Consider the following 15,462-nt stretch of genomic DNA (forward strand, 5'->3'; position numbering starts at 1 on the left):
GCTTGGAGTCTGCTTGGAATTCTCTCTCTTCCTCTTCCTCTGTCCCTACCCACCCTAAAAAAAAAGAAGAAGAAGAAGAAGAAGAAGAAGAAGAAGAAGAAGAAGAAGAAGTAGAAGTAGAAGTAAGAAGGAAAAGAAAAAATCGCTTAAAAAATTAAAGTGAATTGCCCACTAAAATAGATAAAAATAAATAAATAAATTGGCCACTGATTATGATGGTATGAGTAGTGGTCAGGTGATAAACAGCCTCACATGCATTTTCAAATAGTAACACTTAATATATGTCTGAGAGATAATTACTAAGAATTTCATTCATTTCCAAATGTCCTTTTCTTTTCTTTAACTTGTAACAATTTATAGCCTATCATCTATTTTGAACTTAATACAATGCCTAAGACCCTAATAGAAATGTATGGAATTCTGAATTGGTCACAAGGACAGACTTTCGACAGAATCTGCTTATGCTTTCCCCCAATGAGCATTTACTCATGGACAATATAGTCTCTTTCTCAAATTAAGTCATAGGATTTATTAACTATTGTATCAAAGAAGAACAAGACGGTTAATCGTGCCTATATTACGGATAAACAGGTGCCTTCACTTGTGTTAGTAATAAATAAGGCACGTCACCCTGTTTCAATCTTATTATGCCATATCTTGGATTGTTTCCTTTTTCTCTTTTGCAGAATGTCCTTTGCTACAAGTTTCAAGTGCCCAATGACTGATGTATTGTTCTCTTCGTAGGAGGAGGGGAGAAGCGTTAGGTACCTGGTACCCAGCAAAAGCCGGGCCGGCAGAGTTATCAGCGGAATTCCTCAAAGTGACAGAGGGCTGAATGAGGGGTCCCTTGCTGGTACAACCAGGTCACAAGCCTAAGAAGGCTTGACGGGTGTGGCTGGCTCCCTCCCCAGGGCCTGCTCTGTTTCCGATCTGGGCTTTGCTGCCCCCGGGCAGTGCTCCTTCCCCTGGCTCTCTGCAGGACCTCAGGCTCCAGGAATTTGGACCGAGTGGTAGAGACATCGCCGGCAGAGACGGCCACTTCCAGCTTCCTCCCTGCGCTGTCTTGTGATTCAAAGCAGACTCTGCTCCACTTTTTAAAAAGGGCAGCCCATTAATGCTGGAGATCCACAAGAACAGAAGCAAACAAGGAGACCCAACAGTCTGAGGCAAGAGTCCGTGAGTAAGCACCTCATCCGTGGTGGACCATGGCAGGGATGTGGTCACGGGGAGCCCAGGGGCACAGGAGCCCAATTGCTGAGTGTCCTTGTGGGAGGTCAGAGGAGCTGCATGATCACTGGGACTTGGTCATTTCACAAATGACCCGGGCTGGGACCTGCTCCCTCCAAACACACGGAAAGATACCCACACACACACACAAACACACACAATCTACCCCTACTCTACCAAGGCATCCAAACCCTGCATTTGTGCCTGGCTGCAGGAAAGATGCTTTTCCATCTTGCACTTTTATCCAAAGTACACATCGTTGAGCCCAGTGGCCTTATTTGCCAACTCCTCATAGGAAGGGACTTTGGACTGGGCTTCTCTCACACCAATCCTGTCTGACACCAGAGTTAGATAACTTAGCAGAAATTGCTGAGGGCTGTATGTGTGCCATAGTCCTTGAAAACCCCTTGGCCTTTCTCTTCTTTGCATTAATTTCCAGCTAGTGCCCTCTCTTCCTTGGAGGGGTACCATTCTTCGGGAGGAGCGATACTGCTGTAATTCTCCTGTCTGTGAAAGCACTTTTTTTTTTTATGACAATAGTTCACATCACAGGAATTCTGCTATTCTAGGTACAGTTAGCTCATGTATCACTATTTTCATGTGCATTTATATCTTTAGTGTTTTATGTACCACTCCTGGGAGACCAGGGCTTGAGTCATGTGTTTTCTTTTTTCTATATATGTATATAGTGATTCAACACTTCCACACATCACCCGGTGCTCATCACAAGTGCCCTCCTTGACCCCCATCACCTAGTTCCCCCTCCCCCGGTCTCCTCCCCTCTGGGAACCATCAGTTCTCTATAATTAAGGGTCTGTTTCTTGGTTTGTCTTCCTCTCTCTTTTTTTCTTTTTGTTTTGTTTTGTTTCTTAAATTCCACATATGAGTGAAATCATACAGTACTTGTCTTTCTCTGACTAACTTATTTCGCTGAGCATTATACCCTCTAGCTCCATCCATGTTGTTGCAAATGTCAAAATCTCATTCTTTTTATTGCTGAATAATATTCCATTGTATATATACACCACCTCTTCTTTATCCATTCATCTGTTGATGAACACTGACCCACGTATTTTCTTTCTTTTTCTTTTTTTAAGATTTATTTATTTATTTATTTATTTATTTGAAAGAGAGAGAGTGAACACAAGCTGGGGGAGTGGCCGAGGGAGAGGGAGGAGCAGGCTTCCCGCTGAGCAGGGAGGCTGACTGTGGGGCTCGATCCCAGGACCCTGGGATCATGACCTGAGTCTAAGGCAGATGCTTAACCCACTGAGCCACCCAGGCCTCCCTAGCCCATGTATTTTCTTAAATGATTCACCAAGTGCTCTAAATCTCATCCCCCTGTATTGGAAATACAGCTACCTTGTAGGACTATTGCAATGATTAACTGAGAAAATACAAAGTCTTTTGTAAAATACTATGAAATTTATTATCATTATTATTATTATTATTATTATTATTATTATTATTATTATTCATGATAGACATGGCACAGCTATAAGCTGGCTAAGTACCAAGAAATAGGAGTAGAATGTACTTCTTACATTTCTTTTCCAACCCAATGGTTTACTTCTGACCAGAAGAGGGCCTTGGCCAAAGTCATACATTTAGTAAGTGACAAAGCGCCTAAAATCCTTCCAGCTCACAGTGTGGCTTCACGGCACATGTTTCTAACGCAGACACAACAGGATGCAGCGAAGCAGCAGGTGAGGGATGAGGCTGGGGGCAGGTGAGCAGCACTGCCCCGGAACGCCTCCCTTGGCCATTGTGAGCCCTGAACCCAGACCAGTTCTCTGCAGAAGGGGACCATCTGCCTCACCCCTGCGTCTCCTCCCTCTGAGCTGCAGGAAGCCTCCCCTGCCTCCATGTGGCCAGGCCTGTTCACGCTCTTCCTGCTTCACTCCTGCCTCCATGGAGGACAGGGCGACCTCCGTGAGGACCTGACCTTGCTGAAGACCGAGCTCGCGCTTCGCCTCTACAAGGACACGGCAGCCCCTAGAAATGGAACCAACGTCGTCATCTCTCCTGCTGGCGTGTCGCTCCCTCTGGAGATCCTGCAGTTTGGAGCCCAAGGGGACACTGGCCGGCAGCTGTCACGGGCGCTGGGTTATGCTGTCCACGGTAAGAGGACTGCTCGCACTCCTGTTCACTCTGCTGCTCCCGCTCCCGCTCAGGCTACCTTGGGAGGTGGGGGATCTCTGAATCCAGCGTCTGGCACCGGCCGACCGCCAGGAGAGAAGGGTGACCACAGGCAGCCTTCAAACTTCGGATCATGGTCCCCTTGATGATCGTTCGGTTTCCCTTCTAACCTCAGGTTTCACGGCAATTTTTCAGTTTCATTTCACTAGCCCTTCTGCAGAGCCTACCAGGTGCCAGGAAGTGTCCAAGGCACTTTGTAATTGAAAGTAATTTAATTAATTGTCACAACAACATAATTGCCATTCTGTCTTCTGATGCTTGGAGAAACCAGACCCAATAGATAAGCCTCAATAAATGATGAAATTATACCTCATCCCTATTTTAGAGATGAGCAAATAGACACCGAGAGTTTAAGCAACTTGCCCAATGTCACACAGCTAGTAAGTGGCAGACTTGAGACTCAAGCCCAGGTTGTCTAGTTCCAGATCCCATGGCCTTGAGCCACCTGCTTTCATAAATCTGTGTTTTCTAGCCAGTGCCATCGCTACCAACGTAACTCCGTGATTATGTAGTTTCGAGCAGCTCTGTCAGCAGCGGCCCGAGTCTTGTGAACTCTGGGTCAGCCATACCTAGCCTATACTCGGGGCCTCTGGCTCCATGCCTGGCCCCAGGGCCCACCTAGCAGCTCCATGCTACCCCAGACACTCATGCACATAGCTGTGGCTTCTCAATCTTGGAATAAGATATCAATAAAAAAGGATGGGAGTTGCAATTGTATAAGTTAATATGTTCTAGAAAGTATAAGAACTGATACCCACACAGCCTGGGTGAGAGCTTCCTTTGAGCTAGAATCTTGAGGTGGCAAGTAAGATGTCGGGGCACTAGGCAACAGCTCTACATCCCATCCCCCACCATCCATGCCCTGGCCCCTGCCAAAACAACTCTCATGATCCTGCTGGCCAGCTTCATTTTCTCAGCAAGAATATCACAGAAACGCACACATCCACGGACGCATTCTTCAGCCACATTAGATTCAGTACAATGCAATCCATCAAGTACTCCTGAGCTCCTGTTGCATGAGCTGGTGCTGCGCCAGGAACTCAGCATCCAGAGAGACAAGGAAAACTCTGAACACAGCAGCTCAGTCTCATAGGAATGATGCACATAGAAATACTGCCCTAATGCGGTGCAGTAAGTGTATTTATTTGGAATAAGTTAGCACGGGGAGGGAAAGATTTATCCCACTGGCAGCTCAGGAAGGCTCCCCAGAAGACATGGGATCTGAGCTGAGTTATGAAGAATAAATAGGTGTGTGAAAGAGAGACAGGCATTTCAGCCCTAAAACAGAGTCTCACAAAAGTCAGGATGAGGGGACAGAGAGAAATGCACGAGTAGCTATACTGCAGAGAAAGGGAACTGATTACAGTCCTTTCTCTGTTGTCAGGTATAGTCGCAGTACCTGGCTAACCAAATATGATGATTAACAGGGTGCCAGAGACCCCATTCGAGGATTGTCAAATGTCAAGAATGCTTAATAGTCAAACCCTGTGGAACATAATCCCACCCTTTTTCTTACTCACAGGCTGCTTTATTATCTTACAGAGCCATGGTTACTTTTTATGAACAGGGATGTGCCACTTCTAGAGTTCCAGTTAATAGAATTACCCCTGTACTTTGGTTTGCCCCAACCTAGCTCAGAGAATCATGTGCACTGTTTAAAATAAAATGTCAGCACCCACTACCTGCCCAGATCCAGGCTTCCTTTTAAAAGTCAATGCAGACCAATAAAATGTATAAAAAGCAGCCTCAAGCACATTCCAGGGTCTTGGGGCATAGTTCCGGTTTAATCAACAGAAAGACCTATTCATGTTTGCAGTGGGGCACATCAGCATTGTCTTGTTCTCACTGCGTTTGCAGCCAATACGTGACCACCAGGAGCTTTGTTAGAATTCCCACCTGCTGGTCATACAAGCACAGCATGAGACTCAGAACGGACCCCAGCGGTATCCCTAAAGAGCACCTTTGTCTTCACCACACAAAACACCCAATTTCCTGATGTTCCAAGTTCGAGGGAGTTCTGGTGCTTTTCTAGGTAAATTGATAAAGAACATTTTATAGCTTTCTGTTAAGCACAAGAATAATGCCAGGAACAGAAGCCTCAGAAATGAAGGTGGCCTGGCTCTTGGGAAAAAACTCTGTTTGATGATGGTATGGATTTCACTTTTCCAGTCATTATATCATTTGATCCTCATAGAAACCACATACATTAATAATCCCCACTTTATAAATAAAACTAGATGTTAACGATTTGGCAAGACTCGGCAGGTGGCAGAGCCAGAATTCAAGTCCCAGAGTCTCTGACCCCAAATCCTATGTTCTTTCCACAATTCCTTCGCCCCTCTCTAAGCCCCTGAGCAGATGCATAAAGATATAATAAGTACCTTTGCCTTTTTTTATTTTTAAAAGAGCTATCTGCATTATTCCCTCAGCCCAACCAAACCCTTTGACATCATCCTCCACTTAGCCCTCTTGTAATTTCCTGGCAAGTAAAACATTAGCATCACTAATTTATAGTTTGAGAATTTTATATTCATTAACCTTACGAAGTCAGGTCCCACCAGATTCTGCGTCACATTCGGGAAGTTCAGTTCAGCAAACTGACTCAAAAGGAAGGCACTCTCCACACTAGTCTCACAAATGAGTTAAAAGGCTCATCTGTAGCAAGGGAAATTCATGAGAAAATACCACTTCTTCTTCTAGCACTTTCCTCCCTCTCCATGGCCATCCAAGAGACCCTCTCTTCAATCACACCGCGTTCACTACATTCCTGATCTAGGGCAGTGCCCAGAACTTTCCTTCCTTCCGCCTTCCTCCCTCCCTCATCCTTCTGTGAGATCTACCTAGCCTGCCCTCCAGCAAGAAAGATGCTCTCTGGAGGGGGAGGGAGAGGAGTTAAGCCAGCAGTGACGCGATTCTCTTTCAAAGGACTGTAAGGGAGGTGCCGTTGTCAGGGCTCACATCACCAGTCCTTGTCTCATCACGGCCACGGGCCTGGGAAACTCACAGTCATACAGCAAAATAGGCGGCTTTGTGCTCCAGAGCCTCACAAGAGGAAGCGGCTCTCCAGAGCAGAGCAGGGTGTCCTGTCCTTCCCCGACGGGCAGGAGGGCGGTGAAGTGCCACGTCCAACCACCAGGTGACACTGAGCAAGCTTATGAATTTGTCCGAGCCCAGCTCCTTCACTCAGAAATGGGAGTCCCAATAGCAGTGAATTCACAGGCTCGTTGAGAGAATTGAATGTGACCGTGAATGTAGCACAGAGTCTGTGAACACCGTATTGCTTATACTGACATGTATATTCCACAGCATCTAGGAAAGCTGTTCTCCTGTGCAAATGGGCAGGGACACCCTAGGCTCAGGTGGTGAAAAGCTTTCTCCAGCCAATTTACTCTGCTACTTTAACATTTCCAGACAGCTGGTCCCCTGGCTCAGATTGGGGGACAGGACAGAGAGGAGGTCACCCTACGCTATGGACCAGTGACATGTCTCACTTTGTCCCAGCAGATGGTCAATATTTTACAGGGACATGATTTTATAAATGCATATGACCTTCCTCAGTGAGGAAAATCTGGCAATAAGTATTTTTTTTCATTCATTTATTTTCTCCTTAAAAGAAAAGCACTGGAGTTAGGCTGCAATTCACGAGGTATACAACCCGAGTCTGTTTTTTACAGTTGTGGATTCTAAGAAATAGCTTTGGTCATGAAAGTTTTCCGGGCAAGTGAAATCTGTCTACAGTTGTGATCCGTAGCCTGGTGGCAGGGGCCCTGGCCAGGGTATATTCTGGGGGCCTGTGCCCCTCCAGAGAACTTTGGCCAAGCAGCTTGGGGGTCTGCTGCCTTCCCCTGGCCTGGCCACAACACACGATGGGTGTTGGAGTGGAGGGACCCCAAGCCACGTCAGACACTCCTTCCAACAGGTGCCCTGGGAGAGCCAGAGCAGGGCACTGTAGGAACAAGGGGCAAAGCATGTGTCTCCCAGGGCCAGTTTGTGGCTAGCCACAGGGCTGTGCCTAGGAGGAAGGAGAGGCAAGGAGGACAAGCAAAGGGCCTTGTTCCAGAGGAAGCCTGCATAGGAAAGGGAGCTGACTGCTGGAAGCCCAGCTTCCATGTGTCAGGGGCAGCCTGGCATACTCAGCTGAGCCCTGACTCACCAGTGGGCAAGAGGCCCTGCTCCAGCTCCAGAGTCTCCCCTAGGGGAGACTAAAGGTCACAGCTTGTAAATAATATCGTGAAAAAGAAATCCACGATTGACTGTGGAGAGAAGGAAGCAATCTCCTGTGTAAATAGTAAATAAATAGAAGTCCAGCCACCATCCAAGAAGGTGGAAACTATGGACTCTCTCAAATGCTTATTATTTCCTCAACATTCTTGCAGGTTCTTGCTGACATTAATAGCATCAGCTGTCCACTGGGTCTTAGGGAGATGGGAGATGGGAGGCGTTCTTACCTTTCCTCTGTGTTTCTCAAATCGAAAGCATAGTGCTGAAAGAAGCCCCATCTAAACGTCCCTTGGGCTTGCGAACTGCAGTTGTGGGAATGGATCTAAAGCCCTGTACAAGATATATTGACAATTCGACACCGTGGCCACCGTCTGTCCTTGTTATTTATGATGCTCTCCATAAATCGACTTACTACTTAAATATTTGCAGCTCCATCACCCTGCACACCAGACCTGCAGTTTTCCCAGCCCTCTGTACTCTCAACATGTCTGCTCCACATGTCTGACTCAAGAAGTTAAGGAGGAATAGCTTCTGGGATGTTGGTAGTGATTTTCTATTTATCTTAATCACAGCTTGATTTCTCTCAGATCTTGCATGGCTTTCCTCCCAGCATTTAATCTGTGGATCCAGGCCAATTCCTGAGCAATTTAGTTATGACTTCCCCAAATCGACTGTAATTGGTAGATGAACCTATGAGACAAGAGGGGTGTTGCTGAGGCCCCATTTCAGTGCACTGCACAAGGAGAGATGGTGCTAACTCCTTACCTACACTCACCACTGTCAATTTATCCCAACACCTTTTTCACAGACCAAAGGGTGAAAGAGTTCTTGCGCACTGTTTATGCCACACTACCCAACTCCGGTCAAGGCACCAAGATGGAGCTGGCCTGCACCCTTTTTGTGCAAGCAGGGACATCACTCTCCCCCTGCTTTGTGGACCACATCTCCCGGTGGGCCAACAGCAGCGTAGAGCCAGCCCACCTCAATGAACCGAACGGCACCGGCAGCCAGGCCAATGAATGGACCTCCAGGAAGATCAAAGGTAAAAGAAACCATTCACCTTGGTGAGGCTAATGTCAGAGGGCTATAAACACAGGTACCAGACCTTGCTGGTCAGAAGCCATGTGGATGGATACTCAGGTCACCCTCAATTGCAGCAGAAGTTTGTTCTCTTGGGAGACACTACCCTTAAATGATGTGCTCTAGAAGGCCTCCTTCTGCCCATCCCCCTACACACACACACACACAGAAGGGGGCTCTTCAGAGCCTCCTGCCTCCAGGGGAGCCCTGCAGGCTTTGTTCTGTGCACCTGTTCCCTTAAGGTGAATCTCTGACACCTCCCCCCCCAACCCCGCAGCTCTGCTGTCATCTACGATTAACATCCTGTGACAGCAAAATACAGTAGGAGCCGAAGAAGTTCTTGGAATTTAGCTTAAGGAAATAATTCAAGAGAAGAGAAAGTTATGTGTAATAAGGCATTTAACCCAGTGTTATTGAAGAGAAAGACTTAGAAATAACCTAACTGCCCAGCAGTTAGGGATGATTCCATGAGTTATAGGACCTGTGTATCATGCAAGTGGAATTACTAAAGATGGTGAAAATTTATTACATTTACTGAGTTTCCATTTACTCATTTAGTACTTTTCTAAGTACTCCATATTCATTATGTCTGTTCACCTTCACAGCAATCCCAGGAGATAGGTGCTGCTATTGTCCCCAGTTTACAGAGAGAGGAACTGAGGCACAGAGCCAGGATCCCAACCCAGGTAGTCTGCCTCTAGCATTCCATATAATTACAAAGGTTACACAGAAATAGGGAGAATGTTCAGGATATATCAATTTATCAATAACTCCCTCTCTGTCAGTTTTCTCCAGTGTTTCACAATGTCTTTTCAGTGTACTTAAAAGTGTTTAATTCATTGTGCTGTGGGGCGGGGATGGGGCCAGGCCACACAGCTGCGGTCAACCCCCTCCCACCCCGCGATTGTCCTCTGTGGAAGAGGGGCAGCCAGGGAAGAGCCTGGAGTCTGGGGCCGGGCTGCTTGGGTTCAGATCCAAGGTCTCTGTCTTGAGCAGCTGGGTTGTGGTGACTTTGCCACTCACAAGTATGCGACCTGGGACAGCTTCTCCAAGCTTTGGTGCCCCCTCTGAAAAACTGTGAATAACAATTGAACTGGTGGGAGGCGTCAGGGAGGGTTAGTTAAAGGATTTCAAACAGAGCACACCGTGTGTTTTTATTAATAAAGGGCTGGGGCAACAACCATCCCCGAACCTGCTGTCTTCTCTCTGGTAATGCATGGAATTTAAAGACCGTGCCCTGGATGTGACCGTCTGAGCAAAGACTCTGCCAGGGATGAGGCCCAGTGGCTGGGGGGGGGGGGGGGGACGGGAAGGGGAGGGGGGAAACCATGCAGCAGCCTGATCACAACACCCAGTGCCTCCCAGGCCCGAGCAGTGCGCGCCGAAGGCCCCTCGGGAAACGCCCCGCTGGGACCTACCAGAGCCTCCCAACCCATTCTGCAAAGGATAAAAGCATGGTCTTCAGCAATGGCTAGTTACAAACACCACAGTTCCCCAACTAATAACACCAACAAGCAGGCTACAAGCCCAACCTCGGGAATGCCCCGGAACCCACCTGGACAGGTGCTGAGAGACAGGTGCACCAGTCTCAGCAACACAGTTGCTCTCCGGCTTGCAGGTGACGACACAGGTGGCCCTACGTGGGAGCACGGCAGCAGCGGCGGCAGGGCATTTGCTCAGTTGGCACTAGTGAGCACCATGTCCTTCCAAAGCACTTGGCGGCAGAGGTTCTCCTCCACGGACACTCAGCTCCTGCCTTTCACCGGCACCCAGGGCCTCGTCCTCCAGGTCCCCATGATGTACCAAATGGCTGAGGTCAACTACGGTGAGCTCCTTTCCCACTGGCGGGGCCGTCTTAAGTGAGAGGAACATGGGAGCAATGTGGGCCATGTCTGCTCTAGAAGGACCCACACTGTTTCTCCGCCTTCCCTCTGCTGTGAGGTGGGTGCGGGGCAAGGAGAGCCCAGGGGGCAGGAAGACCCAGAGAGGACAGTGAGGAAGCAAGGTGGGGGGGCGGAGAGAAACCGAATCTCACGCTTGACAATTCCCTCTGCACCTAGTAAGTAAGAGGCGTTAGTGTAAAACTAAAAATGTTTGGACCATACCACCCTCGCCCCCACAGGCACCCCCATAAAATGAACAGCCACTTCACGGTTTGGCGCTGAGAAAGGGCAGAAGATTGAGAGTCCAGTCTAGAAAGCTTTTGAGAGCGCGCGCCCGTGGACCTGACATCTGTCATTGCTCCTGCCCACCCTGCCGGGTTGGTCACTCATCCCAGCCCACTGGGGTGCAGGTGCACAGAGTGCCAAGCCAGAGCCAGCGCCAGGAGCCCCCACCCTACAGGCTGGCCCGCAGCATGGATGCCTCCATGGAGCCCCAGCAAGGCAAGAGGAGAAGAGGAGAAGGGACCCAGCCACCTGTCCCCACACACCTCTCTCGAAGCCCTCGTTTGCTGGCTCAGCCCTTCCAGCTGGGGGACTAATTCCAGTGAGACAGTGTTTTAGGAACTCCAGCATTTAGAAAACGTGCTATGATCCTGCTTTGATTCCATGCAGGACGCATTGTGAGTGCTCATCACAATTTAATCATTTGTTTATTCAACCAGTAATTATTAGCTGAGGTCAAGTAAGATGAGAGTGGAAGAACGTCAATTGGATAAGTAAATATGTATTTATGACTATTATAGTTCTTGTTCCCAATGTTTTCCCCATTGCTGCTGTGACCCATGCTGGTTGATCTGTCAGCTGTGTAACATTTCCCAATTTTATATGATATCTGGGTTTAAAGCTTTTGTTGAAAGAAAGATCTGGCACAAAGAGCCTGGGTCCCCACATGGCCACAAAAGGCCAGGATTGGAATGGCTTCCCCTTTATGACAGGCCACCTGGGTGGCTCAGTTGGTTAAGCGTCTGCCTTCAGCTCAGGTCATGATGTCAGGGTCCTGGGATCGAGCCCCACGTCGGGCTGAGTCGGGCTCCCTCAGCCAGGGAGTCTGTTTCTCCCTCTCCCTTCCCCCACTCATGCTCTCTCTTGCTTGTTCTTTCTCTTAAATAAAATATTTTTTTAAAAAAAAACGAATTTAAAAACAAACAACAAAGACAATAGATGGCTTTCCCATGTGACATCATCCCCACTGTACCTGGCCACTGCAGGCCCTGTGACTCAAGACCTATAAGGGTATCTTAGAAATTCTAGGTCTTAAGATCAGAAAAGGTGACAGTCTTTGGCCTCAACTGCTTCCTGAGGGTGAGGTAGACACCTGTTAATAAAAGGTATTGTTTCCAGTTCTGTGAGATGGCCCTTCCTCAGCTCCTGGGACAGAACTAATACCCCCCCTCCTCTCCTGAACCCCCAGGCCAGTTCCAGGACCGTGCAGGCCATCAGGTGAGGGTGCTAGAGTTGCCTTACCTGGGAAGTTCAGTGAGTCTGCTCCTGGTTCTGCCACATGACAAAGACACCCCACTGAGCCTCATTGAGCCACACCTCACAGCCAGCATTCTCCACATCTGGACCTCCAGCCTCAGGAGAGCCAGAATGGACGTGTTCCTGCCCAGGTGAGTGGCTGCATCGTCCTTATGGGGTGCTCAGCAGCCTAATCCAGTTGGCCAGGCCTGGATTAGAGAACCCAGGTGGTCTGACTCTGAAGTCTGTCCTTAACCACTGGGCCCACCTGTCTAATGGACCCCTAGAGTTTAGGCCAAGGAGGAGTGACCCTAGAGTTGGGGTCCAGGTTAGAGTCTCTACAGACTAGCTCATGGTGCAGACGGAACAGAATTAATTTCCTGGGGTCTTCTCAAGAGAAGATACTCTGCCTTAACTGGGCGAGACTGGAACCCCCAGGCTTCATGCTACAACCAGTTCTCTGAGCAGGGAAAGAACAGTGCAGTTACCTGGGAGGAATGTGCCCCAAATCGGATCACATCCTAAGAGTATACAACATTTTTCTAAAACGGAAAAGGCAAGATAGTTTATGTAATTGAGCAAATACCAATGTAATTCTGATCAGAAGGCAAATTAAGGTATAAAAAATTCAAGACTTTTAGTCTCTGTGCTGAAGGTTCTCATTCTTTCTCAATAGAGTTTAGCTTTTCTTTAAGAAAACCCAATAGGTACAAATACAAATTGTCAAAAAGTTAAATGATGGTTCTAGATTTTGCTTTTCCAAAGCAAAACTTATTTGCAAAGCTCATTACTTGACAAAGAATTCCTTATTGAACTTCTTTAAATGATAAGCTTCTCTGGTACATTTGAAATCAGAGTAAACTTGTAATTAATTTGTAGACCAGCATTAAGTGAGGAATGTTGTCTGAAGGCTCGGGATGTGGATTCTTCACGCTCCTTCCTGCTGGCTGCTTTGGCCTCCTCTGCTGACCAGGCACTCAGCAGCACGGAGCCAGTGGTCTTGGCAGTGCTCCTTCGAGGAATTAAAAATAAGCCCAGACACTGAAACAAAAACACACAAAGAGAGACCCCAGTGAGTTAAGGGCCAAGGTCTAAAGTGGGATCTAGCATAACCAGGGCAGAAGGTGAATGTAACTCTAAGATAAAGCCTGTGTCTCTCCAAACCAAATATCTGGACCCCAGATGAAAGCACAAAGATGGGATACTTCAACAGATCTTCTCTAGCATGGAACAGAAGCAACACTAATCTTTCTGTTGTGTTTGAGAGAAGCTCATGGAGGGAAGAGGAGCTTTCAATGTGAAAAGTAGAGAGAAAGTGCAACCCGGTGCAGGAATGTGCAATCTTTTCAGAATGAGGAGACAGATGGCCGGCCTCATCCTGGAGTGGCTGCTGTGAGCAAGAGACCCCAGCAAGATGCCCAGCTCGTCTGAGAGCCCTCCACTGTCTCTGAGTCCACCTTCAGAGGAATGATCCGAAAAACCCCGCAGACGGGGACAGGATGGGAAGGCAGAGATTTTAACAACACAGTATTAGTCAACACTTGACCTTATCCTAATAGATTTCTTTTTTAACCCCCCAAGACTATCGAGGCTGCTGTCCAAGAAGGATAGAAGGTTTTAGGAAAATGAGGCTGTTTCACAAGCAAAACTCACCAAGTAATGAAACAGCTTCAAACCCTTGAAGGAATAAATAGAGAAAGAATTAAAACTAGGTTTTAGGTCTAAATTTGGGTACAGAACTTTGGACCATGGTAGACACAAGTCAAGTTTTGGGCAAGAACTTACCTCTAGTTCTGCAAATCATTCATTCATCATTTAATATGATCTGCTTTACAGCCAGCCTGCATTTTTCATTTAGCAAGAGCAAAAACTTTTGCACACTGTGAGTAGCAGTGCAAAAATCATGTGGCAGTGAGGTGTGCCTTTGGGTTAAGCATCACCAAAGAGTGTATTAGTAGATTCTGGATGGAATGATGATGTCTAGCTTCCAAAGTAATATTTTATTTATGAAGAAATGAAATAAAATGTATAGGGACAATTAGTCTTGGTATGATATTAGCATACCAAAAGAATAATCAAGAAAGCCAATGAGTGCTAACAAGGGTCGTTTATATCCATAATAATGTAATGCCCCACAAGAAAGACTAATAACGTCAAATATATATTTGTTTAATGACTAAGACACTTGGTTATTAGATTGACATAGTAGGAAGCTAACCATGAGCATTTTTCTGATAATAGAAGTGACATAGTGTTTTTTTATTGAAGTATAATTAACGTACAGTGTTATAGAGTATCAGGTGTACAGTATAATGAGTCAGCAATTCTATGTATTACTCAGTTCTCATCATGATAAATGTACTTTTAATCCCCATCGCAGATTTCACCCATTCACCCATCCTCCACCCACCTCCCCTCTGGCAACCACTAGTTTGTTCTCTGTGTTTAAGAGCCTGTTTTTTGTATGTGTCTCTTTTTCTCTTTGTTTGTCTAAGTATTTTAAAAATCCATCAGATCTCATATATTCAGAAGTTTTGGCCTTCCTTTCAAAGAGCTACTAATCATCATCTGTGTGGATTGTGTTTTTCTATGGATGTTTTCTTTCTTTTTTAAAAAACTGAGATATAATTCACATAACCACAAAATTCATTCTTTTAAAACGTACAAGTCAGAGGTTTTTAATATATCGGCAAAGTTGTGCAACCATCACCACTATTTAGTTCCAGAACATTTTCATCACCTCAAAAGGAAACCCCATGCCCATTAGCAGTCCCTCCACACCCCTCCCCCTCACTAGTGTGCTAGGCAACCACTAATCTACTTTCACTCTCAATGGACTTATCTGTCCTGTACATTTCATATAAATGAAATCGTACAACATGTAGCCTTCTGAGTCTGGCGGCTCTCAGTTAGCATGTTTTTAAGGTTCATCCTTGTCGTAGTATGCGTCAGTATTTCATTCTTTTTTGTGGCGGAATAATTTTCCATTGTATGGATATACTACATTTTGCTTTATCCATTCACTAGTCTATAGACATGTAAGTGCCTGGAAACTTTCTGGCTTGTTTTCACTCTTAGGCTTCTGAAACACATTCATGTGTACATTTTTGTGTGGGTATAGGTTTTCAGGTTTCTTGGTTATATACCCAGAAATGGAAATACTGAGTCATGTGTTAACTCTACTTTTTACATCTTGAGGACCTACCAGACAGTTTTCCAAGGGGCTATAGCATTTTACATTCCCACCAGCAATCTACGAGGTTCCAGTTTCTCCACACCCTTGTCAACACTTGTTATTGTCCATCTTTTTTGATAAGTCCCTCTTCATGTGGGA

The 15,462-nt window shown here is 46.6% G+C and overlaps 1 protein-coding gene across 1 annotated transcript in view; it reads left to right on the forward strand.

Annotated features, from left to right (window-relative positions):
• The first annotated feature begins 3,092 nt into the window (after positions 1 to 3,092).
• SERPINE3 (serpin family E member 3) overlaps positions 3,093 to 15,462 on the forward strand; it is a 31,131-nt gene continuing 18,761 nt past the window's right edge. The window contains exons 1-4 of the mRNA XM_027588778.2: positions 3,093 to 3,348; positions 8,456 to 8,689; positions 10,346 to 10,552; positions 12,082 to 12,280. Of these exons, the coding sequence (XP_027444579.2) occupies positions 3,093 to 3,348; positions 8,456 to 8,689; positions 10,346 to 10,552; positions 12,082 to 12,280 (896 nt within the window). The remainder of the gene's footprint in view (positions 3,349 to 8,455; positions 8,690 to 10,345; positions 10,553 to 12,081; positions 12,281 to 15,462) is intronic.

Source organism: Zalophus californianus, chromosome 3, assembly GCF_009762305.2.
Source record: "Zalophus californianus isolate mZalCal1 chromosome 3, mZalCal1.pri.v2, whole genome shotgun sequence".
Lineage (NCBI taxonomy): Eukaryota > Metazoa > Chordata > Mammalia > Carnivora > Otariidae > Zalophus > Zalophus californianus.